Below are 25019 nucleotides of genomic sequence, written 5' to 3'. Positions count from 1 at the left end.
AGAATACTCCATCGCAATTGCTAGTCTAGCAAGCTGTTACTTGCACTACAGAGTAGTGCTTCAAACTTCAGACTGACATTTTTCTTAATTCTACACCTCTGTATTGCTACACGGAATTGGTGTCTATTTACTCCTTCCCATTCTGCTATTTCCAAAACTCTGCACTTCCAGATTACTCAGATCAATCTTTTTCTTTGCCTTGGTTTTAATGCCTGTTAGCACCAGCTTTCCTACAGCAATTTAGAAAAAAAGTGACCTTCAGTTGTTCCAAGACCCCACTGATAGATACATTCTCTCTGTTCTGGGTATTTGTTTCCCTCTTTCCTATACACTACATCTGCTCAGATGGCATCAGACCCAACTCACATCTGCTGCCCAAAACCCGTAAGTCTTAATTTTAGGTCTTAACTTTGACTCTCTTTCAGATCTTTTTGTAACAGGACACAATGTAGAGCAGCTACCTCAGCTTTGTCCTCCCCATGTAAATCAGATAAGGAATTACCAGCCAGGTGTTGTTTTGTTAATGCCTATTAGTGTGGGCAACTGGTCTACATACATTGAAATGATTTCTGGGAAGGGAAGAGGATGATCTCAAACCACATTTTTAGAGCACAATGTAAACCTGGCTTCAACCAATCTTTCCACTCAGACACCACAGCACATCCCATTCTTCCAACACATACAGTAAGTCCAGTCCCTGTTGACTGGAGGAGACAGATCTGTGTGTATGTACACTACTGAATACGGTAATTTGTTAGTGGTAAAAAATTCCCTGTGTCTCAAACTTTTAGTCCAGGGGCTATTTCGTCCCTCACCTTGCAATATGTCAGCCATTCCACTTGCCCAGCTATGGATTGAATATAAAGCATAATTCCCTCTGGACTACAAAACCCACATAGTAACTATCTTTACAATATATAAGTCAGGGTTACCAATGTGGCAAATGCAGTTTGTTATCTGCAGTTAGCAGGGGAAATGATGTGAAGGCACATTGAACAGAACAAATTTGGGAGCAACTGGAAGCTTTGCATTTAGAGAGCAACTTCTAAGGAGAGTTGGAAGGTGCTAATGCAAACAAACTTATTGCAGGCCCTGGCTGTTTTCAGATGTGTTGTGTGTGTGTGTGGGGAGGAGGAGATGAGGGGGAGGAGAGAGAGAAGCCTGAAAATGGTTTTCCTTTCAAATTTTGTTTGTTGAACTATAGCACAGTTTCCTTTTCGTTTACTGCACTGGCATCCAGCGTGTCAACAGAAACATATAGGTGCTGGCATGAGAGAGTTCGTATATTGCTGCTGCAATTTACGGAATGGAAAAATTCTGACAGAATGATGGATTAAAAATAAAGAGATATTTTGTATGTAAAGGTCAGTCCCAAACAGATCATCTTTAGTTTAAGCTCAATATTTGAGCTGAAAGAGGCAAACAGTGTCCTTGAAAAGTACAGTGTCCCGATCCTTAAACAGTACAACCAGATTGGGAGGTTGAGTGTGCGTGTGATGTAGCGGGAGGGAGAGCAATTGGAATGAGCAGTGTTTTAAGACTATTTTATGACGTACCAAGGCTAGAATCAGAGGGTGTGCACTACTAGGAAGTGGAGCTGACCAGTTTTCCCACTGACATTCAGATTTGCCATTAGTTCTAATGGTGAGAGACCTCTGACCCTAAAACTGTCACTTGATCCCTCACTCTAGCCAAGTGTCTTTGTCACTGGTCTGAATATAGCAAATTTCAAATCTTGCACCACGGTAATTTTCACTCCCTGACAACAGGAGAGGATGGAGCATTGAAACAATGAACTTAAGTTCACCACAGACATTCAATATGCAGAAGCATAACTGATTACAGGTAATGCAATGGTAGCAATAAAATGTTATCCAGGAATACAGTATTTTTAGGGGGATAAATATAGGACTTTTCTCTCCAGTGAGGTCACCTTCCAGCAGCACCAGACTCCTGCGCAGACCAAGGAATGCTCACATCAGAGCAGGAATAAAGAAAAGACAGGATTAGCTGCCTTTGTGTGTACAATGGCTTACTCAGCGTTAGCGACTCACACCTTGCTTCAATTACCCTCTGTTTTGGGGATCACTGCTGTGCTCTCACCTCTGCAGACTTAGTTTAGAACAACATGTTCTATAAAAAGCCACTAGCCTTAGAATACACATAATTTAAAACAGTTTCTCTTCTCATATAAAAGAGAGAATGTTGGCTGGCAGCATAAACTATGTTCATGGCCCCTACAAAACAAGCACAGCTCTGGTCCGCCAAGAGCATGATAAAAATCTCTAGAGCCCAGCAGGCCCAGAAATAGTATACAGAAATACAACAGATGGAAGCCATCAAGTATGCCAGGATTCAGTACAGCAATAACATGGATGATTTACGTTACAGATTTAAGAACTGAAATACAATGCAGAGATGTGTAAGAGGAGGGCACTGGGGGATGGTGGAAAGCTTACAAGCAAAGAGCTCCTGTTCTTGCACTTGAGAAATACAGGGTCCTACCCTAGGAACACTGAAAAGCAAAGCAAAGAGAAACATATACTTTTGAAGACATCTAAGCAATTTCGATCTTACGGGACTCTCCTGGCTCATAGACTGCAAAGACATGGCAGCCCTGAAGTGTTCATGTGAGTCAAGCAATCTCCTACTGGCCACTTCCTATTGTGTGTCTCATATCACACTCCATAAGGAGATGCATTCTCCTTAAATAGCCAGCAGCAGACCCCAGGAGCTCTCTCTTGTAAACAAATGCTCTCCTTACAGGAGTAAAGTTGGGGAGGGATAAGGAGATTGGGTAGAAGACAATGGAGAAAAATAAAAACAGATTACACAGTCTGAAGCAACCACCCCAAGAGAAACATTTAAGTCATAGACAAGAAGCCCAGAAGATAAGATTAAGGCCAGTGAAAGAGCAGTGTCATTCTAATGACACCTTTTGCTTGGAGGAATGGCATTTACAGGCTCCAGAGGGAACGTTATCCAGCTATCTTCAGGTGCATGACAGGTTGCCTGGATGAAGGGCCTGAAGGCTGGGGTTTCTTGGAGGTCCAGCATAAGAAAAAGTAAAGGGAAAATTGGTAAAGCTATTGGCCATAAAATGATTAGCATTACTTTAACATATATCCATGAGAACAGAATCTCCAGAATTCTTGGGACACCAGATTTGAAGCCTCCAGAAAATGCAGCCCTGGTTCTTCTCCATTGTTTTCTCCCTGTTCTCCTTACCTGAGCCCAACTTTACTCCCGTAAGAAGTGGTGTCGGGCTGGTAATTCAATAGGGGGCATTTTCCCTCCAAGTCAGTACAGATTGAAAACCTCTGCACAATATTGTGAGAACAGTGCTACTGGAGGTGCTGTCTTTTGCATGACCTGCAAAACTGGGGCTCTGATTATCATTCAAGATCCCACAACATTTTTCCTTACAGCAATGTTTCTCAACCTTTTCTGGCTGGTGGCCCCTTATTCAAAGCAAAAATTGTCACTACTGTCTCATATTTACTAGAGAGTACCAATGATAACAATAAGTCTATATAATATCATCAACTAACTCTTTATATGGCACTTTTCATCTGTAGATCTCAAAGCACTTCACAATTATTATTTATTATTACAGTGTGTGAGATTTTAGAGGTTGACTGAGAATAATTTGACCTTTATAGGTAAGGGAGCAAGGGAGTGAAATTTTCTCTTTTAGATTGTAACAAAACTTTCACTGCCTTGGGGCCCTGGATTGTCTTTTATGCCCCCTCCCTTTGGGGTTTGTGATCCAATTGGTGAGAAACCCTGCCTTAGAATACTAGCTTGCTCAAATTCCATCTTTAATTCCATTTTACCTCCCTATACTTCCTCTGCAGTTTCACTTTTATACAGCATTTGCCACTTTTTGTCCTGAATTGTTGTGTGTCGCTGGGTAGCTAAGTGATTTCTGTTTGTACTTTAGTTTGGTGAGTCTGCAAAGCTCTATCAGATGGAAGGCATTTGAGAAATACAAGTTACTGGGTCTCAGTTTACGAGAGTACATGTTTCACTCTACGAGTTAAGTGAGTCTATGAGGCTGACCTGGTAAATCTTACTCTGGCTGAAAGGCCCCTAAACTAGCACAACTGCATTGTGGAATTTGAAGCAAAGGAGGGCACTTGGCTTTTTTCTCTGCACGCTAATCCCCAGTATGTTCTTCCTGCTTGTAGCTATTTCAGAACTCTGCTGCAGTCTCTGACAAGAAACCTAAAGACTTGGGCAGGCTTTTATTTACTTCACAAGCAAGATTTATGCCGGGCTATCTCCACTTGGAACCTCTAGATTTTTTTTTTGTTCTGCACGTAAATTCTGATAGCTCTGAAAGGGAAAGAGGATTACAGGCCACCACAACATTAACTTCCTTGACGACAGTCTACCACACTGTGCTACAAAGTCACGAGACTGCCTTGGCAACCTTCTCCTGGTGCTGGCCAAGAGGGCCAGCCATCTATCCAGGAGGAAGAAGCTGAACGGGAGGGAGCAGTGGGGTCTATTTCTGTTCCTTTATCCAATCATGCCTCCAAGCAGTTTTCCTCTGTGTGGTGTCCACTGACTCCTTACATGCCTTTGAGGAGCAGTGGATGCTGTCTAGGACACACTGTTCGGTGTCTCCCCCTGGATTTTTGACCCCTTTCCTGATCCTGTTTTTCCTTTTTCATTGTCCTCATAAATCACTAGTAGCCTGGACTCAATGGTTCCACTCCCTTAGGTGAGGGGGTGGGGGCAGGTCTACACCCATGCTTTCTGGTACTAGTAAGAGTACATATCTTTCAACTTCTGCCTCATGGCAGAATCCTACAGACAACAGCCTCCTTTACTACACAACCCTGATTCATCTCTAGAGTAGGTCCATTCTGTGTAGTGATTGAGGCAGGGGTCCTGTGGGAAAAATAGTATGTGATCATGTAATTAAACACGGCATAATGCATATGCACAGGAGGATTTCCTAACTTTTAAGTACTTGTCTTAGCAACCTTAATAATGGTCTTTTAATAGTTTTTTGTGTGCGTGTAATTTTCTAGGTTTTTTATAAAAAGCAATCTGAAAAAATTGAATTCCATCATGTGGAGCCACACTCACACTGACATGGTTCATCAGCAGGTTGCACCCTTTACATGCACTGCTCAGAGTTCTGCCACTTGCCCTAATAGAGCAACTTGTAGCAATAGTAGGACCAGCACTAGAAGGGGAATGAGACACTTTGCCCTAAGAGTTCATACATGACAGAGTAATGGTGAGATCAGAGATCTTGCGTTCCATTACAGGCTTGCGCAGGAAGTGTGCTGTAATATAGTGGTTCTCAACCAGGGGTCCGGGGCCCCCTGGGAGGCCGCAAGTTTCGGGGGGGGGTGGGGATGGGGGGCTGCAAAGCATGGCCAGTGTTAAGAGTCGCTAGTGCCCAGGGCAGAAAGGCAAATCCCCGCTGTGCGAGACTGCAGCCCAGAGCCCTGAGCCCCACCACCCAGGGCTAAAGCCGAAGCCTGAGCAACTTAGCTTTGCAGTGCCCCATGTGGCATGGGGCCCCAGGCAACTGCCCTGCTCGCTACCCCCTAACGCCGGCCAGTTGTTGTGGCACAGCTGGGCCACGGAATTTTTATACCATGTTGGCTGGGGCCTCAGAAAGAAAAAGGCTGAGAACCCCTGCATGGTCACAGACCCCTCTGCCTGTTGACCTGAAGCATGACCTGTTTTGCCCTATTCCCTCCAATTTATCTCAGTCCTATTCCTCTTTGCCACCCCCTGGTTCTTCATCCCAGTCCTGTTTTCTTCACCTCAGGCTACTCATAGCAGTTCCAGTCTCCTTGCCCCAACAAATCTCAGTCTCGCCTCTCTGGACTCTACATTTCAGTCCCAGTGTCACCAACCCCTTAACTCCTTGTCCTCAGTTTACTTTGCCCCACCATTCCCAACTCCCTCACCCAAAAAGCACATCATCCATTTTATCCCCACAACTCTGGCCTCCATTCAACCCCCCCCCCCCCCCACTGTGGCTCCCAGCCCCAATCCGCTGTCCCCAAACTCCTCATCCAATCTCAGCATCCCTCTCCCTCACCCCTGATTCCTTGGCCTAGTCTCTTTGCCCAGCCAATCACAGTTTTCCCTTTGCACCACACAATCAGATCAGTCTCCCCTTTGCACTCACCTCCTTCCTCTGCCTCACTAGTTCTTAGTCCCAGTCTGTCTCCGTGCCCAGTCAGTCACTGCTTCTCCTCTCCTGCTTCTCTTCCAGGCTGCCAGTCCCAGTCTCCACCTCCCTGCGCTTAGGCTTCATGTCCCTATCTATACCCACCAGTCCAGCTCTGGTTCCCCTTGCATTTGATTCAGGCAGCCTCTTCCTCCATGTGGCTTAGGCCCAGCAAGGCTCATTGAAAGCACAGGAAACAGAATCGTGGCTCTCTGTTCAGATGCCTGGAACCAGAATGGCATGCTGTAGCCCAGAGCTGCAACTGCAGGGAGCATGCCCAGTGTGGACAGACACTTTAGGGAATTTAGCTGCTAAAAATCTAACAAATCTCTATGGAGCATATGAACTTCACTTTTTCACAGGGACAGCAAAGGCACATTCCTGACACATCCCTGCTCAATTTCAATCCCTGTTCCAAAGCATAAAGTTGCCAGAACTTTTAAAAGAAAAGGTAACCAGAAGTTTTAAATATAGGCAAAACAATGGATTTTTCAAACCTCATTCTCAAACAGTTGAACCATTTTGGGTGAAATTAAAAAAAACCCCCAAAACAACCCCCCAAACCAACCATAAAACCTAAGTCATGAGGCAGACACTGGGCATGGAAAATTTCATCCCAAATGATTTAAGTCTGGCAAAGTTATAAGCAACTGGAAACAGGGTTTTTTAAAAGGGACGTATCGGGCAACCTTAATAGGGGGCAGCACTATCAGCCCCACCTATCATAAAAGGAGCAGATTAGTCAGCCAGTTTTATTTTTAACAGATGTCAGGGACACAGGGACTACAGGTCCAAACATGCAATGCTGCAACTTAATCTGACTGGAATGCTGATGGGATCAACATGGGACATCTTGATACTGGGACATAGTCTGCTCTGAGCACATCTTCATATTAAAGACAGGACACTCATAGGCCACAGACTGACAATGTCTGCTATAAACCCTAAATATAAATGTTCATACTGTTCTTATCAGTTGAATATCTGAGTGCTGTTTTAACTGTTGTAGGAAATGGCAACCTATTCAGGATTCACGAACTAAACCATTCATTAGCACAAACTATGGAATTAACCAGCTACCACAACCTTCTGGTCAGCAGTCATCGCCATTGGCCCAATATGCTTTGTGTTACTCAAGTAAGGAAAAACATAAGACTACAAAACCTCAGAGGTTTCAGAATGATAACTAAGTGATGATCAGAAGGCTGACTATACATGCAATTTGTGGTACAGAAGGGAGGCTATTTCAAAAAGTTCTTTGGGATGGACAACTACCCAAATGGATGAGGGAAGAGAAGGGCTGATGGCTACACTGGTATGGAATTAAGTTCATTCTAGTACAGTACTTGACAAGTGTGAAGAACTATAGAAATGGTGGTGGTATTAATAAAATTAAATCAAGGAACCACCACAGTTGTTTGCCCAACTCCTAACCTCAGAACAATCACCTACATTCTCTCTTCCATGTTTCAACTTATTGAAATTGCAGGGAGGCACCCAAGCAGAATAAAACACATTTGCGATGGAATATGGCCTGGACCTTGGGGACTATACTCCTACTCTTACTCCTATCTTACATAAAGTGACAAAGGCTCTCTAATGAAGATGGCAGGTCAGGCCCTTAGTCTGACATCTAATTCGAAAGTGCCAGCATGCAAGATGTTAGTTAGGGCCACTGCTGCCACTTTGGTGTCTTCCAAGCATAATACCCTGATTACTGTTTTGATCCACAGTTGAGACAAAGGAAGAGAAGCAGCACCACCTTCTGGTCGCCTCTAGAGACCATAGAGCAAAGCAGTAACATGTCCTTTTGAAGAGGTTAGAAAAATCCACAGGAAATAAAAAGTCTTGCTTAGGCCTCCCCAAAATGAATTCTTCTTCCCTTTTCCACCTTTTTATATTACAATCTAGAATCCTGACTGAGCCCATTGCTGGCTCATCACTGCTACTCAGTTTCTTGGAAAAGATTGTGACAGACAGTGGGAGACTCATCTACAAAGGCCAACAAGAGGTGAGGCAGGCAGTCTCAGCGGAGGTCAAATAATGGCATGGAAATCAAGTTTTCTCTCTCTGCCTCTTGAATACCTACATCAGATCAAGTTTGAGGCACACTGGCAATGAGGTGCACATGTGTGAAGCCTGCACTGACACTGCTTTTGTACCATAACTGTCCTGGGGAGTAAAAAATGCCCATGTGGTGAACCACAAAGAGAAAAATATTTCTGGGCTCACACAGCTGAATGTCATATTTTAAGCCAGAGAGCAGGAGAAAGGACTAATGCCTCTTTTCTTTGAATTAAATGTGGTCTCAAAGCTTTAAATTTTGTTAGAGGACACCCCACAGATATGTACCCCAACCACCTGTGACACTGATCAGTTTCATTTTTAGCCTTTCAAGACAACTCTTCCAGTTTATCAGAGTAGGTCCTCTGCTATAACGGCCAACGTCTGCCTCCATTCAGTACCTTAATAATGAGGCTCTGTGCCATTGCACATTCATGTGCATTAACCAGCAATGCAATGTGGGTTAACAGCAACCTGAGAGATGAAGTGTCACTGCAGATCAGAGCACACAAAGTAAAATGGGAAGTGAGCAGTAGTGGTGCACGGGAGCCAAGCACAGAGGCTCATCATTAAGGTAGGAAGGGAAAGGCTAGTGTACCAGCCACATAAGCCAGAAATAACAGTACCCAAATGTGAACTAGCTCTTGGAAAACACATATCTAGCAGGCACGGCCTAGTGTTTTGAAGTCTCTCTCTCGTGACTTCTCCCCTTATACTACAATTTTATGCCCTACTTTATTTCAAAAGCCTGCATTCTTGGCCTTTGGTTCAATATACTTCACCTTTGAGCGAAATGTTGGGTGGACGAAGTACACTGCCTTCAAATTTCTCTTGTACCTGGTTTAAAGAAGAAAATGATGCTTGTTATTTAAAAAAAAAAGTAGTAATGAGCTTATCCTACTAAATTCAGACAAAAACACAGCTTAAGGTGTTTGGAGACATTTGCCCACTCATGCACAAGTGCTTTTGGTGCTAACCCTGACCCACAACATTCAAATGCAGGTCAAAGGGCAGCTGCCCTAAGAATAAGCGAGGCAAAGGAAGTGAAAAGTTTCCCTGCATCCCTAGATAAATCCTATCTGATCCTCCAGTCCAAAGAGGGTTACACATTAGTTACACCTGTTAGTGCTGTCTATACGTCTCCTCCAGCAAAATGGATGGAGCATCCCAGTGCACAATACTGTCTTTTGGAAACACAACCTTTAGAGGCAGATGGAATGAGCTCACATAAAATATATGGGCGCAAACACGCCTGCCTTCATTACTGATAGATATGCCACAGGCAGGGATTGCAGAGACCAGTTTATGACACAAGCATGCATGAACTAGAATTAATTTCCTGTTGAACTGAGGCACTCATAAGTTACAATAATTTCAGAAATGCCTAGAAATTGTTTAAATGGTTTGGATTCAGAGCAGGAAAGGAAACAGGCCTAATCTCTACTGGTTTTGTTAGACATCTGGGTCTATTGGCCCCTGTGAATTTCTTCCCAGCAATCCTTTAGCTATGGAAGCAAGCTGGATAAAGGGTCTGTCTTAAAGGCCTGTATGGGGAGAGAAGTAGTGGAAAAGGGTTCTCTTCCTACTCATGACACTCACTTGATGTCGACGACATCATACAGTTTCTTCAGGAAGTCGGAGTCCAGGTGATTGTAATCACTAGTGAGCGTGTGGAAGTATACTATGACATACTCCTTTACTGCAATATGGTCCATGACATGGATGAAGTACAAGAGTGCCTGAGGTGGGGAGACATTTATATTTTCATCAGAAAAATTTGTCACAGTCCCATTCTGTGCTAACAGATTACCCTCTAACCTATTATCATCCAGACCAAAAGCCTTAAGACAAGCTGATATTATATTTCAATTACAAAAACATGATGCAACACTGAAGTCTTAAGCAGTGGCTCAAAAATATTATCTGGAGATGTCTACAGCCAACCTTTACTCTGCTCCATGTCCCTAACCTCCACATACTTTGTCAGGATCCCTGGCATTTTGCATGTGCAAGAAACAAGTTTGTTCAGTGCACCTCACTTCAGAGTCTCCAGCTACAGAAGCACCTTTACATCTCTTTGGAGGGAAAGAGGAGGCCCTACACTACCCTGCTAAAGAACGGCCATACTGCGTCAGACCAATGGTCCATCTGGCTCAGTATCCTGTCTTCCGACAGTGGCCAATGCCAGGCGCAATGCTTCCCTGAAGAGAATCTAGTCATTTCCCTAGAAAAGTTTCTACCAGAAAAACTTCATATGCAAAGTTTTAGATAGGATATATTTTCATGTTTATGTACAAACTGCTTGCATAGATACTTTATCTGTTGTGTAGGAAGATTTCTGCATAGATACACCCCTCTAGAGATATCTTGCTAAAGTTAGTGCTGAGGGTACAGGATGAGATAGTTGTACTTAATAGAAACTGCCTTTCAACCTTAACTAAAGAATCACTGCCACAGCTCTATTATTTTATATGAAGATTTTACCTTTTCCATGTCTATCAGAGTTACAGGAATATTCCTTCCAACTACCACCATCACTGTGCGACCACAATTATCCACACCTACAGAATAAAATGAGAACCACAAGCTTTTATCTTTGAATAACATTCATAAAGTAGTCTGAGTTTTTGAAAGTCGCCCTGTAAGTCAGGGGCAGCTAACTAGAAGCATTCTACAATATCGTTAACTAGCATTCTTAACAGGAGATGAAGAGTGCAGAGACTACTGCTCCCATTATGTAGTACTCATTTTGATCTAAACAGAAGGATGCCTTGCATCTGGAAACGGTAGTTTTTAAATACAGAGTTGCACTCCTTGAAGATGGAGGCTGCAATCAATAACCCTGGAGGTTCCAGCAATTTACTGACATAGCACCTACTGTTTATAAGGCTACACTTTCTGCTTTATCACTACCAAAAGGGTGTGTTGTTCTGGACATGTAATCTATAACAGGTACCACACCCTCAAACAACTGCAATCACATTAGCATAAAGGGCCTTCTTATATTTAAGTTCTTATTGACGCAGACATGAGCAACTTAGCTACAGGTGCTTAATTTAGATAGTATGTTTACAATGTGAAATATGGTATTGTTAATTCCTTGAAAGGTTGTAATATACACTCTCACTCTCTCAAGTAGCTGAACACATTGTAGATTTCCTTGATGGGCGTTTTCTCCATGATGTTTATATATAAATGGGGAAGAAGAGTTATAAAACCAGAGTGTAGGGTCGGGGGAATCAAATGTCATCTAGCCTGTGTGTAAATATAAGTACATTGTAAAATAATTTAGAAAATTATTTTAATAAGTAGCTACTAGGACTGGTTTTTTGGTAAGAAGAGTACACTTCTTTGTAGCTATAGATGGACAGGTTATTTGACCTTTACAGGTTAAATATCTGGTATGTGAGATATAATGGACTTAAGCCAATGACTGTAGAAATTCAAAACTTCTAATAATGCTGCTAGCAAGAATGTTCCTGTACTTTGACAAGTGTAATAATTATATTTCATCTGCCACATCCCTGCCAAATACTAACAGGGAATTATTGCTTCCTGCCTCCTAACAACATTCATTCACTGAACCTGGCATCTCAACTCCCTCTTCTCAGTTTGTTGCTGTTGCTGCCCTCTAATCATTACCCGGAAGCTATTTTGGAGTGTACAATATAGGAAGGCTTTCAAGGCAGAACAAGAGGAATCCTTCTCTATAGTAAGTTAAGGGGACATATCTGTGATTCTTGGTTAATTGGTCTAGATTTATGACATGGTATGGAAACCAGGCAAACCATACTGTCCCTAACTTTGCATGGGAAGATGGACTGGATTGCACAAAACTGGGTGGTCTAAATCTTATTTCCCTTAGGTTAAGGACAGTTCAAGTCCATTGGAGCTTTACCTGCTGACTTTAAACTTGTTCCTTACCCACCTTCCAACACCAAGTAGCACTGGGAAGTCTGAATTCTGGGATTATCTCACACTCCCCCCCATCCAATCATAGAATTAGTAACCAGGACACTCATCTAACAAATACAGAGGGCCAGGAGCATGGTGACTGGAGCTGGAAAACATAGGGTATTGTCCTAGAAGGGACCTCCTGGGTCATAGAGTCCAGTCCCCCTGATATCATGGCAACCCCGTCATATAATCCTGTTTATAGATTTATCAAGTTCCATTTTAAAATCAGTTAGGTTGTTTGACCTCATCACTCCTACTGGAAGACTGCTCCAGAACTTGATCCTCTGATGATCAGGAACCTTCTAATTTCCAGTCCCAATTTATTCATGGGAAGCTTATACCCATTTGTTCTTGTGCTAATAATGTCCATTAGTTTTAACAGCTCTCCTTCCTCTGGCATTTTTCCACTAAGGTATTTATACAGAGCAATCGGTTCCCCTTCTTGGCTTTTGTTCTGCTACACTAAGCAAGCCAAGCTCTTTTAATCTCCTTTGCATTTCTCTGATCATCCTAGTAGCCCTTCTCTGCATTTGGTCCAGTCTGAATTCCTGTTTCTTTAACATGGATGACCAGAATTGTACACAGTATTCCAGATGAGGTCTTACCAATGCTTTGTACAATGGCATCAATACTTCTCTCTCTTTACTGGAAATACCTCACTTGATGTATCCTAGGATCATACCTGCCCTTCTTATGGCTGCATTACATTGGTGGCTCAGTCATCTTGTGATCAACTAATACACCGGGTCTTTCTCTTCTATAGTTTTTTCCAACTGATGAGCCCCCAGTTTACAGCAGAAATTCTTATTGGTCCCTCAGTGCATGACCTTGCACTTCGTAGTATTAAATTTCATCCCATTTCTATTGCTCTGGTCCTCAAGATCATCCAATTCTTCCTGTATAATACTCCAACCCTCCTCTGCATTGATGAGGCCTTCCAACATTGTCAGAGGCAAACTTCATTAGCACATTCCTACCTTTTGTGCCAAGGTCACTAATGAAAACAGTAATGAAGATTGGTCCCAAGACAAACCTTGAGGCTCTTCACTAGTAACTTCCCTCCAGACTGATAGTTCATTTCAGCATAACCTGTTGCCTTCTCCACTTCAGATAGCCCTTTGCCCACCTTATATTTTTTATATTAAGCCCTCATATTTTCCCTCTAAATTAATAATACCCCAATAAACACAGAAAATGCCAGCCCTTGAGCTCAGTTTTAGAGATCTTTGAATTTAGGAACCCACTTGAATTTGTAGATGTAGATTTTCTATGACACATGTCAAATTACTTATGGTTAGAGCCCTTGTGGATACAAAATTTGTATCTGCATCCAAACTGCAAACATGGTCCCCAAATATCCACAGATTTTTAGGGCTCTATTTATGGTCCCAGTTCATCACATCTCATTCTAGCTTCCATATGCCAGAAGTCTTGTTTGGCTGTAGCCTGCCTGGCACTGAAGTAGGACAGACTTTTTAATCTGTCACTAGATTAAAACACTTGCTCAGGCTTCATCCCATGAGCCTTCCTTCACACAAAGGTGGAAATGGCCATTCCATTTCCTACTGGTGAGTCTATAAGAAACAGCCTTTGGGATCTTGAACTCACCTGTCTGATACAAGGCTTTGAGAGAAGCAACGTCGGACAGGTCTTCAGCTCTTGCCTGACACAGCCAGCGATTGTAACTAGAAAAGTCAAACACACACATGGGGTCAGAGCTGTCTCTCTCTTTCATCTGTGTTAGAAAGCATGAAGATCAGCCTGGAAAAATCGGAGGAGCTGGATCTGCTACGCTTAGTGTTATAGAGCAGTCAACACTGAAATCTTTTGAGTAAAGAAACTGCTTCTGAAGTGCTTCAATGGGGAGTGTTTGGAAAAAAAAAAAAAGGAATATTGACTGTTGTCTAGTTATACTGTTGGTTACTTTGCTTGGGACAATAAATATACACTTAATTGGTTCTCTTTTCTAGCCCTCACGCACAAGTGCAATGGTATTGCATTTCAGTTGCAAACATTTAAGGAGAATTTGCACATGCAACCAACACTATTTGGGTTAAATATTTAAAACAGTGAAAAGGAGTGGTTGCTTTTTAAATCCAGAAGTTGGGCCTAACTAGTGACATTGGCCTTTTAATACCAAACGTATATAAACAAGTCAGTGCTTCAAACACACACTGAAAGCCATGCCTCATGCCCAAAATATGAGTATCATAACATAGGACTGGTTCCCTAGGAGGAAGTTAAACCTGCCTCTAATATGCAAAGAGCAGGGAAAAAATACAATTCAGCTGAAAAAATAAACAGCTACTCAAAATTCTCTCTTCCCTCCAACTTCAAAAGCATAGGAGGAAAAAGGGTTTATTAGGTGCCCAGGATTCAAAAGGGCATGAGTTCTGAAACAGGTGTGCCCGTCTTAGAAAGAGAAGACTAGGCTCAGTTACTGAAAGCTATGATGGAACTGTGCCATCTAGTGGTAAACAGGCAGTACAACAGCTCCAATATGTCCAAGTCAGAGGTCCCCAAAGTGTGGGGCGCCCCCACCACAGCCCGGCTGTGGCTCCGCGTCTGCCCCTGATCTAGGCCCCACTCCCAGCCCCCCTTTACCACCACCGCCAGATGCAGCTCCAGCTCTGGGGGATGTGGACATGGGGAAGGGGGGGTATAACCCTCAAAATTTGGGACCCCTGGTCTAGGTCCTGCAGATATGAAAACAATGGAACAAAACCCCCACAAAAAATGAAAACCAACCCTTACCCCCGTCCCATATTTTTAGCACCAAGAGGCTATTCCAGGGATCTAGAATGAAACTAGGCCTTGTCCATGCTTTCCTGCTAACAGATTGCAAGTTTGTGAGACACAGAAAGAGAGCATTAAGGATCTTTCCCAAAGTCACAGGCCTAGCTGAGACAGGCATATAGAGAAACAGGCAACATGTTCTCACTTTCTCTGATGCTGTTTCTGCAGTGCTGCCTCCGACAACTGTCCCTGAAGGATGAGGCGCCTCTGCTTATCAACATCTCCCTCCATGCGGGCAAATGCATGGGAACCAATGAATGAAATATCTGCTTCCAGCCCCTCCTCATCTGAGTAATCTGCAATGAAGCATGGGTGAAGAAGCTGTAAGAAAGCCAGACCTCAAACTACATACAAGAGAACCACAATAATGAACATGGAAATGTTGCCTCATGACAGTGCATCAATAAGACACAACCAAGTCACAAGGTGACTGCAGCCATGACACACAAAAAAAGACACCATGTTATGATGCACAAATTTTCTGTGGTTCCATTTGATAGAGCAATGACCTCTGTTGAACTTAACTCCATGCTAAGAACAAGGAACTCCTGAAACCTAATCTTAGCTCTGTTAGCGATTTAGGGTATGTCTTCACTACCTGCCGGATCGGCAGGCAGCAATCGATCCAGCAGGGGTCGATTTATCGCGTCTAGTCTAGATGCGATAAATCGATCCTTGAGTGCTCTCCTGTCGACTCCTGTACTCCAGCTTGGCGAGAGGTGCAAGCAGAGTCAATGGGGGAGTGGCAGCAGTTGACTCATCACAGTGAAGAAATCATGGTAAGTCAATCCAAGTACGTTGACTTCAGCTATGTTATTCACATTGCTGAAGTTATGTAACTTAGAATGATCCCCCCCAGTGTAGACAAGGTCTAAGCCTGTGACCTTGGGCAAATCAATCCCATTTGCCCCTAGCCACAACCAGTAGAGTGATAACAATGAACTATTTCCAGTGTTACTCCAATGTTTATAAAGTGCCTTGAAAATACAAGTTTGCCTTGTAAATGCTAAAAGTATTTTCTCTAGCACTTAAACTAGAGGTCAGTCTAGATAAATCGCCTCCTTCTGGGCTTAGCATCTGTAAATCTATAAACTGAGTAACACGGTGACTGCAGACATGCATCCTTGGAACAGATGGATTGGCCTTGTCTATTCTAGGGGAGAACAAAAAACAGATCTGTAATTCACCATTAGGTGCAGCTCCACCTATGATAATGCTGAAAACTGTATCAGACAGGGCTTGGATGTTACCACTACATCACCTAATGCTGATCAGAACAGACTTTCATGAGATGGTGGTAAAAAAGCTTGAACTTAGGTGATTTCAAGGAAGAGACTGTTGAAGTTTCCCAGTCATCTCAGACTAGTGCAATGCATCAGAATGAGTGGTGTTGGGGGGAAGGGGGGGGGGATGAAAATCCGAGCAGAGGCCTCCAACCACCTCTCACATACAAAGGGAGAAAGCAGAAGTTATTGCTGTAGAATCCAGGCAGCTGCCTGAGCAGGACATAGGCAAAATCTCATTTTGAAGACTCTCTCTGTTGGGTACACTCCATCTAAAATATGGGATTCATAATTCTCTGTGCATGGTCTCTGGTTTTCCTTGGCTTTTGTGCCAATATTTCAAGGTTGAATTATAACTCACCATCTGGAGCACCTGGTTTTTCACTGATCCTGATCTGTCGCTCTGGTACTACTGGCTCCCCTTCTGAATTGCCAATATCTGCAGGAAGGCATGGTAAGGAATGACCTTCTTCTTCCAATGACCTTGGAAAATACAGAGGCAGCAGCTTCTGGTAAGTGGCCTACAAATGACAGAAAGTTTGAGAAGGAACTACTTTTCTATACAGCCACACAAGAACCTGTAACTCTGTAAAGAGGGTAGGGGGATAATGGATCACTCTCCTAGGTACTTTTCAGTCAGTTGCATTACTCTTCCTTTCTTCCACTGAGCTTTTGCCAAAAACAAGAGGATAAAAGGAGCCAGCCTCAGTTTTACAGAGGTTTTAACTAGGGCTGTCAATTAAACACAGTTAACTCAAAAAAAATTAATCGCGATTAATTGCACTGTTAAACAATAGTGAAATTGAAATTTATTAAATATTTTGGATATTTTTCTACATTTTCATATATATTGTATTCTGTGTTGTAACTGAAATCAAAGTATATTATTTTCATTACAAATACACCTCTACTCGCTATAACGTGGTTGTGGAGAGCTCAAAACCCCTATCTATAGCTGAAACCCCGTTATATCGGGTTAGGGGCAGCAGAGCTCCGGCGGTGATTTAAAGATCTCCGGGCTCCAGCTGCTGCAGGGAGCCTGGGCCCTTTAAATTGCTGGTGAGCCCCACTGCCGCAGCCCCAGGGTAGCGGTGGCAGGGCTCCAACGGGATTTAAAGAGCCCAGGGCTCCCCGCAGCAGCCGGAGCCCTGGACCCGTTAAAGCACCGCCGGAGCTCTGTTGCCACTGCACTATACGCGAACCTGTGTTATATCGGGTCGCATTATAGCAGGGTAGAGGTGTATTTGCACTGCAAAAATGATAAACAAAAGAAATTGTATTTTTCAATTCACCTCATACAAGTACTGTAATGCAATCTCTTTGTCGTGAAATTGCAACTTACAAATGTAGATTGTTTTGTTACGTAACTGCACTCAAAAACAAAACAATGTTAAACTTCAGAGCCTACAAGTCCACTCAGTCCTACTTGTTCAGTCAATTGCTAATTGAAACAAGTTTGTTTACATTTACAGGAGCTAATGCTGCTCACTTCTTATTTACAAGATCACCTGAAAGTGAGAAAAGACATTCGCATGGCACATTTGTTAGTGTCTTTACATGCCAGATATGCTAAACATTAATACTCCCCTTCATGCTTCGGCCACCATTCCAGAGGACATGCTTCCATGCTGATGACGCTTGTTAAATAAATAATGCGTTAACTTAATTTGAGACTGAACTCCTTGGGAGAGAACTGTATGTCCTCCGCTGTTTTACCTGCATTCTGCCATATTTTCCTTGTAATAGCAGTCTTGGATGATGACCAGCACACGCTGGTCATTTTAAGAACACTTTCACTGCAGATTTGACAAAACGCAGAGAAGGTACCAATGTGAGATTACTAAAGATAGCTACAGCACTTGACCCAAGGTTTAAGAATCTGAAGTGCCTTCCAAAATCTGAGAAGGATGAGGTGCGGAGCATGCTTTCAGAAGTCTTAGAAGAGTAACACTCTGATGTGGAAACTACAGAACCCGAACCACCAAAAAAGAAAATCAACCTTCTGCTTGCTGGTGGTATCTGACTCAGATAATGAAAGTGAACATGCGTCGGTCCGCACTACTTTGGATTGTTATCGAGCAGAACCCATAATCAGCATGGATGCATGCCCTCTGGAATAGTGGTTGAAGCATGAAGGGACATGTGAATCTTCAGCGCATCTGGCACATAAATATCTTGCGATGCTGGCTCTAAAGTTTTACACTGTTTTGTTTTTTAGTGCAGGTTTTTTTTGTACATAATTCTACATTTGTAAGTTCAACTTTCATGATAAAGAGATTGCACTACAGTACTTGTATTAGGTGAATTTGTTTTTTTACAGTGCTTGTAATAAAAAATAAAATAAATACAAAGTGAGCACTGTACACTTTGTATTCTATGTTGTAATTAAAATTAATATATTTGAAAATGTAGAAAACATTGAATTTTTTTTAAATACATGGTATTCTATTATAGTTTACAAGTGCAATTAATCATGATTAATTTTTTAATTGCTTGACAGCCCTAGCTTTAAAAAGAGTCACAGAAATATTAAGTCACATCAATTCCACCCTCTTTTCCCCACTCCTTCCTCCTCCCCCCCCCGACATGTTAAAAAACAGTAAAAGAACTAAAAGAGCCACCATGTCTAAACAACAAAGTAAAAGAAGCAGTTAGAGGCAAACAGGCATTCTTTAAAAAGCGGAAGTTAAATCCTAATGAGGAAAATAGAAAGGAGCATACACTTTGTCAAATGAAGTGTAAAAATATAATTAAGAAGGCCAAAAAAGAATTTGAAGAACAGCTAGCCAAAGACTCAAAAAGGAATAGCAAAAAATGTTTTAAGTACATCAGAAGCAGGAAGCCTACTAAACAACCACTGGGGCCACTGGACGATCGAGATGCTAAAGGAGCACTCAAGGACGATAAGGCCATTGTGGAGAAACTAAATTAATTCTTTGCATTGGTCTTCATGGCTGAGGATGTGAGGGATACTCCCAAACCTGAGACATTCTTTTTGGGTGACAAATCTGAGGAACTGTACCAGACTGAGGTGTCATTAGAGGAGGTTTTGGAACAAAACGATAAATTGAACAGTAATAAGTCACCAGGACCAGATGGTATTCACCCAAGAGTTCTGAAGGAACTCAAATGTGAAATTGCAGGACTACTAACTGTCATCTGTAACCTATCATTTAAATCCGCTTCTATACCAAATGACTGGAGGATAGCTAATGTGATGCCAATTTTTTAAAAGGGGTTCAGAGGTGACCCCGACAATTACAGGCCAGTAAGCCTGACTTCAGTATTGGGCAAACTGGTTGAAACTATCATAAAGAACAACATGGTTTTTGTAAAGGGAAATCATGCCTCACCAATCTATTAGAATCCAACAAGCATGTGGAAAAGGGGGATCCGGTGGATATAGGGTATTTAGATTTTCAGAAAACCTTTGACAAGGTCCCTCAGCAAAAGCTCTTAAGCAAAGTACACAGTTATGGGATAAGAGGGAAGGTTTCTCTCATGGATTAGTAACTGGTTAAAAGGGTAGGAATAAATGGTAAGCTTTCAGAGAGGTAAATAGTGGGGTGCCCCAGGAGTCTGTACTGGGCCCAGTCCTAGTCAACATATTCATAAATGATTTGAAAAAAGGGGTTAACAGTGAGATGGCAAAATCCGCAGATGATACAAAACTACTCAAGATAGTTAAATCCTAGGCAGACTGTGAAGAGCTTCAAAAGTATCTCTCAAAACTGGGTGACTAGGCAACAAAATGGCAGATGAAATTCAATGTTGATAAATGCAAAGTAATGCATATTGAAAAAAACATAATCCCAACTATACATATAAAATGATGGGGCCTAAATTAGCTGTTTCCACTCAAGAAAGATCTTGGAGTCACTGTGAATAGTTCTCTGAAAACATCCACTCAATGTGCAGCGGCAGTCAAAAAAAAAGTGAACAGAATGTTGGGAATCATTAAGAAAGGGATAGATAATATGACACAAAATATTATATTGCCTCTATATAAATCCATGGTATGCCCACATCATGAATACTCTGTGCCCCATCTCAAAAAAGATATACTGGACTTGGAAAAAGTTCAGAAAAGGGCAACAGAAATGATTGGAGGTATGGAATGACTTCCGTATGAGGCGCAATTAATAAGACTGGGATTTTTCACCTTGAAAAAAGATGACTAAGGGAGGATGTGATAGAGGTCTATAAAATCATGACTGGTGTGGAGAAAGTAAATAAGGAAGTGTTATTTACTCCTTCTCATAACACAAGAACTAGGGGTCACCAATGAAATTAATAGGCAGCAGATTTAAAACAAACAAAAGGAAGTATTTTTTCACACAACGCACAGTCAACCGGGGGAACTCCTTGTCAGAGGATGTTGTGAAGGCCAAGACTACAACAGGGTTAAAAAAGGAACAAGATAAATTCATGGAGGGTAGTTTCATCAATGGCTATTAGCCAGGTAATAGGTAATAAGGTAATAATTGGAGATATACCAATCTCCTAGAACTGGAAGGGAGCTTGAAAGGTCATCAAGTCCAGCCCCCTGCCTTCACTAGCAGGACCAATTTTTGCCCCAGATCCCTAAGTGGCCTCCTCAAGGATTGAACTCACAATCCTGGGTTTAGCAGGCCAATGCTCAAACCACTGAGCTATCCCTCCCCCTGCCAGAATGGGCAGGGATGGTGTCCCAAGCCTTTGTTTGCCAGAAGCTGGGAATGTGCGACAGGAGATGGATCACTTGATGATCACCTGTTCTGTTCATTCCATCTGGGGCACCTGGCATTGGCCATTGTCGGAAGACAGGATACTGGGCTAGACGGACCTTTGGTCTGAACCAGTATGGCCGTTCTTATGTCAGGGCAGTCTTGTGCCCTGGAGCATATTTCATTACAGTTGTGTCTAGACTAGCATCTAGAGAAATGGACTTCCCTCCTGTGAGACAATACCATCACCGCAGGTCACCCCTTCAGTAGATTTGTGTCTGATATTATCAGCCTACACTTTCCCTCTCAATTTCAATCCATTACTGTTAATGATACCTTCCTAAAGAAATCTTCCTCCTCGTTTCTAACTCCCTTCACATACTTCAAGATTGCTATACCTTTTTAATCCTCTGATGCTTAGTCAAAGCTTCGTGTTTAGTTCAATTCTTTCCTTTAAGTTATTATTTTTATCTACGTCTGTATTTCCACAGGTGAAAGCAAAACAGAGGAAACAGAAATATAGTGGGGCCTAAGGAGATAAGAAGCTTGCTAAGGAGATAAAGTGAGATTCACCTTGGGCAAATCCAAGCCAGCAAACGTTAATTTGATTGGAAGGTAGGAACCCTGAAACCCTAAGTGTTGAGACTTGTTCGCAGGGCCAATCAAATATTGCCTAATCCCATGCCACATTGACAACTGACCTAGAGAGGGGGCTGCCTTTAATTTACATCAACTGGGGTAGACTGCAGCCACCCCTTTTCTTGAAATAAAAAAAATAGTCTGCAAGGATGAAAGATCCTAACAAAGGCTGCTTGGATCAAGCTGGAGCACTGCATATTATGCTCTGTCATTTCTGTAGACTGGACCTCTTTTAAAGAAGAGGGCACTTGCAGGCTATGTTTTGGCCACCCCAGGGCCAAGCAAGGGTAGAGAATGATCTCTGACAGAGAAATATGAGGGAAGGGACACATTGTTTTTTCTTTACCGATTAGCAGCTGAACTTGGAGAAAGCCTTTCCATTTAAAAGCCCAGATTGTTCTTAAGATAGTACAAGATATATTCCAGATCCCAGTGCGAAGAACACTGACTGGATTTGCTGTGTTATACACAAATTAGTAGGAGGTGCTCCACACAAATACAATGAGAAGACATGGAAGAATGTCAGTACTCAAACTGCCAAAGGCTTTTTAACTTAGAAACAGAACAATGGTTAGCTAATTTCTCCAAGTAATGTCTGAAACAGCCAGTTTCTAGGTGTTTGTGGGAGGATCTGTGGGGATGCTAATCTTAGGAGCAGGGAGGATTTTTAGCAGGAGGGAAGCAAGGTGGGAATTTTCAATGTAGTGACTTGCTCTGCCTTCTTACAGCCAAAAACCATCTTGCACAAATATCCCATCTAACCCAAGTCCCTCATGCTGGTGCCCAAGTGATGAGTCAGGAACCTGTAAGTGACAAGTGGGGTGGCTTGGACTGCATCTGCCGCTACCAGTGAGAATGTGAGCAGCAAGAAACTAGGAGAGGTGCTTTTGGTGAAACATCTGGGAGGAGGCTGAAAGGGATGCAGAGGAACCAACAGTCATGATGAGAGTCAGATGTAACAACTTGAGGATGGGGAAACTGGTCTTCAGCTTCACAGTACAACATACGGAACAAAAGTCTACAATGCTCCAGTGCCCTAAGAATTAGAACATACTAAGAACTTTGGCAGGATGAACAATGATGAGAAATACCTTTTCAAGCTCAGAGACTGCAAACACCACCTTCTCCAGGGTTTCCCCATGAATCTCCAGGAACCTTCTGACTGTGCCTATGAGCAAGAGAATTAAATACATTGAGCAAACAGGGAGACTGATTTACAATCTCAGCTACAATCAGGGACACACACTAGCTATAGGCATATACGAAAGATGCTCCCCTCCATCTGCAAGTGGGGGAAAGCCCTCACCCCACAGGCAAGACCCTAATGGGCAGCTAAGAGCACCATACACAGTGGAGTGGGTACACACAAAAAGACAGTTTGCTAGATATTAAGAATATCCATAGTTATAGAATCACAGAAATCATAGAAATGTAGAGCGGGAAGGGACCTTGCAAAGTCATCAAGTCCAGCCCCCCATGCTGAGGCAGGACCAACTAAACCTAGACCACTCCTGACAGTTTTGTCCAAACTGCTTTTAAAAACCTCCAGCGATGGGCATTCCATCACCTCCCTTGGAAGCCTATTCCAGAGCTGAACCACTCTTATAGTTAGAAAGATTTTCCTAATACTTAACATAAATCTCTCTTGCTGCAGATTAATACTACTGAAAGACAAACGATTTGTCATTCAGAGGTGTTAACTGCCCCCTTCCCCCGAAAGACAAAAGTTTTGCCACCGACAAGCGCCGGTGTGAACAGCACTTTGTCGCCAGGAGCACTCTCCTGTTGACACAGCTAATGCTGCTCGTTGGGGGTGGAAGTTTTTTGTTGGCAGGAGAGCTGATAAACAGCAGCTACATTGCGCGCCTTTTAGCGGCATGGCTGTAGTGTTAGAGCCATGTTGCTAAAACCTGCATATGTAGACATAGCCTAAGGGCTTGGCTACACTTACAAATTTGCAGCGCTGCAGCAGGGTGTGAAAACACACCCTCTCCAGCGCTGCAAATTGCGGCGCTGCAAAGCGCCAGTGTAGTCAAAGCCCCAGCGCTGGGAGCGCGGCTCCCAGCGCTGTCCGTTATTCCCCACAGGGAGGTGGAGTACGGACAGCGCTGGGAGCCAAAGCCTAAGACTATTCCTTTTTGTCCTACTGTCAGTGGACATGGAGAACTGATCACAGTTTCTTTATAAGAGCCTGGAACATATCCAAAGACTCTTATCAGGCTCTCCCTCAGTCTTTTCTTCCTAAAACTAAACATGCCCAGTTTTTAAACCTTTCCTCATAGGTTAGGTTTTCAAATCCTTTTATCATTTTTGTTGTTCTCCAATTTGCCCACATCTTCCCTAAAGCATGGTGTCCAGAGGTGAATGCAGCACTCCAGCAGGAGCCCCACCAGGACTGAGCAGAGTGGGACAATAACCTCCTGTGTCTTACATACAACACTCCTGTTAATACACCCCAGAATGATACTTGCCTACACACTGTTGATGATGTCATTTCTTCCTTCATGGGATCACTCAAAAGCTGTCCTTTTCTCTCAGCCCATTTGTCCATGCAGTGACTGCAGTAGCTCAGACAAGAATGTCTGGCTTCGCATCTCCTTCCTTCAAACAGTCCACTGAAAGCCTTCTACTGCAACCCTCTGACCATGCCACACTCAGATTCAAATACCTTCACTGGTACAGTGTTCATCTAAGTTCATGCTTCTGGAATTTACCTTCAAGGTTCTGCACAAATTTTGCTCCTACTTAAAATTCTGCTCCCAGTTCTCTCTACTCCCTCTCCCACATTCTTTGTTCTGGTCAAGCCTCCCTCCTCTCCACATCTTTTGGACATCATACTTGTCCCATTCATCTCTGGATTTTCCATGCTGCCACTCTTGCTGGGAACAGTCTCCTCCCTAAACGCTGAATGGCCACCCTCTCTCCACCCAAATCCTTCTCTACACACATCTGCAAGACCCATCAACATTAATTAAGGTGCAAAAAAAGCCAACATCTTATTTTGAGAACAGACCCTCACCTGATGACTCTGAACTGTATTTTCTCTCATTTAGAATGCAAGTCTCTTGGGGCTGGGAGCTTGTTACTTTCTAGGTATTGGACACTGCACAATGGGGCACTCAACACAGGGCGAAAGATCTTCTCTCCATGCAAGCTTCCCTTTATAGTAAACTGGAAATGGGTATGAGAAACAAAAACATTGGCTCTAAAAGTAGGACAACAATCACAAGGGGTCAGCAACTGAATCTCTGGGCGCACTGCCTGTGAACATAGAGAAGCCTGGCTAATTTCCGGAAAGAAGGAGTGGCAGAGATGTGAAATGTGTTCCCAGAGACCCACAAGGCCAACTCAATCCATTCCCTCATGAGC

General features: G+C 42.9%; 1 protein-coding gene across 3 annotated transcripts in view; it reads right to left on the bottom strand.

Annotated features, from left to right (window-relative positions):
* GDAP2 (ganglioside induced differentiation associated protein 2) overlaps positions 1–25019 on the bottom strand; it is a 44325-nt gene that overhangs the window by 2992 nt on the left and 16314 nt on the right. For all 3 annotated transcript variants that reach the window (XM_045000997.1, XM_045000996.1, XM_045000998.1), the window contains exons 6-12: positions 22742–22818; positions 16667–16826; positions 15168–15318; positions 13835–13911; positions 10754–10830; positions 9869–10008; positions 9052–9106 (exon numbers count right to left, since the gene is read on the bottom strand). In XM_045000997.1, the coding sequence (XP_044856932.1) occupies positions 9052–9106; positions 9869–10008; positions 10754–10830; positions 13835–13911; positions 15168–15318; positions 16667–16826; positions 22742–22818 (737 nt within the window). The remainder of the gene's footprint in view (positions 1–9051; positions 9107–9868; positions 10009–10753; positions 10831–13834; positions 13912–15167; positions 15319–16666; positions 16827–22741; positions 22819–25019) is intronic.

This window comes from Mauremys mutica, chromosome 1 (genome assembly GCF_020497125.1).
Source record: "Mauremys mutica isolate MM-2020 ecotype Southern chromosome 1, ASM2049712v1, whole genome shotgun sequence".
NCBI lineage: Eukaryota > Metazoa > Chordata > Testudines > Geoemydidae > Mauremys > Mauremys mutica.
The sequence above is the reverse complement of the archived record's forward strand: the minus strand, read 5'-3'. Positions and strand labels throughout refer to the sequence as shown.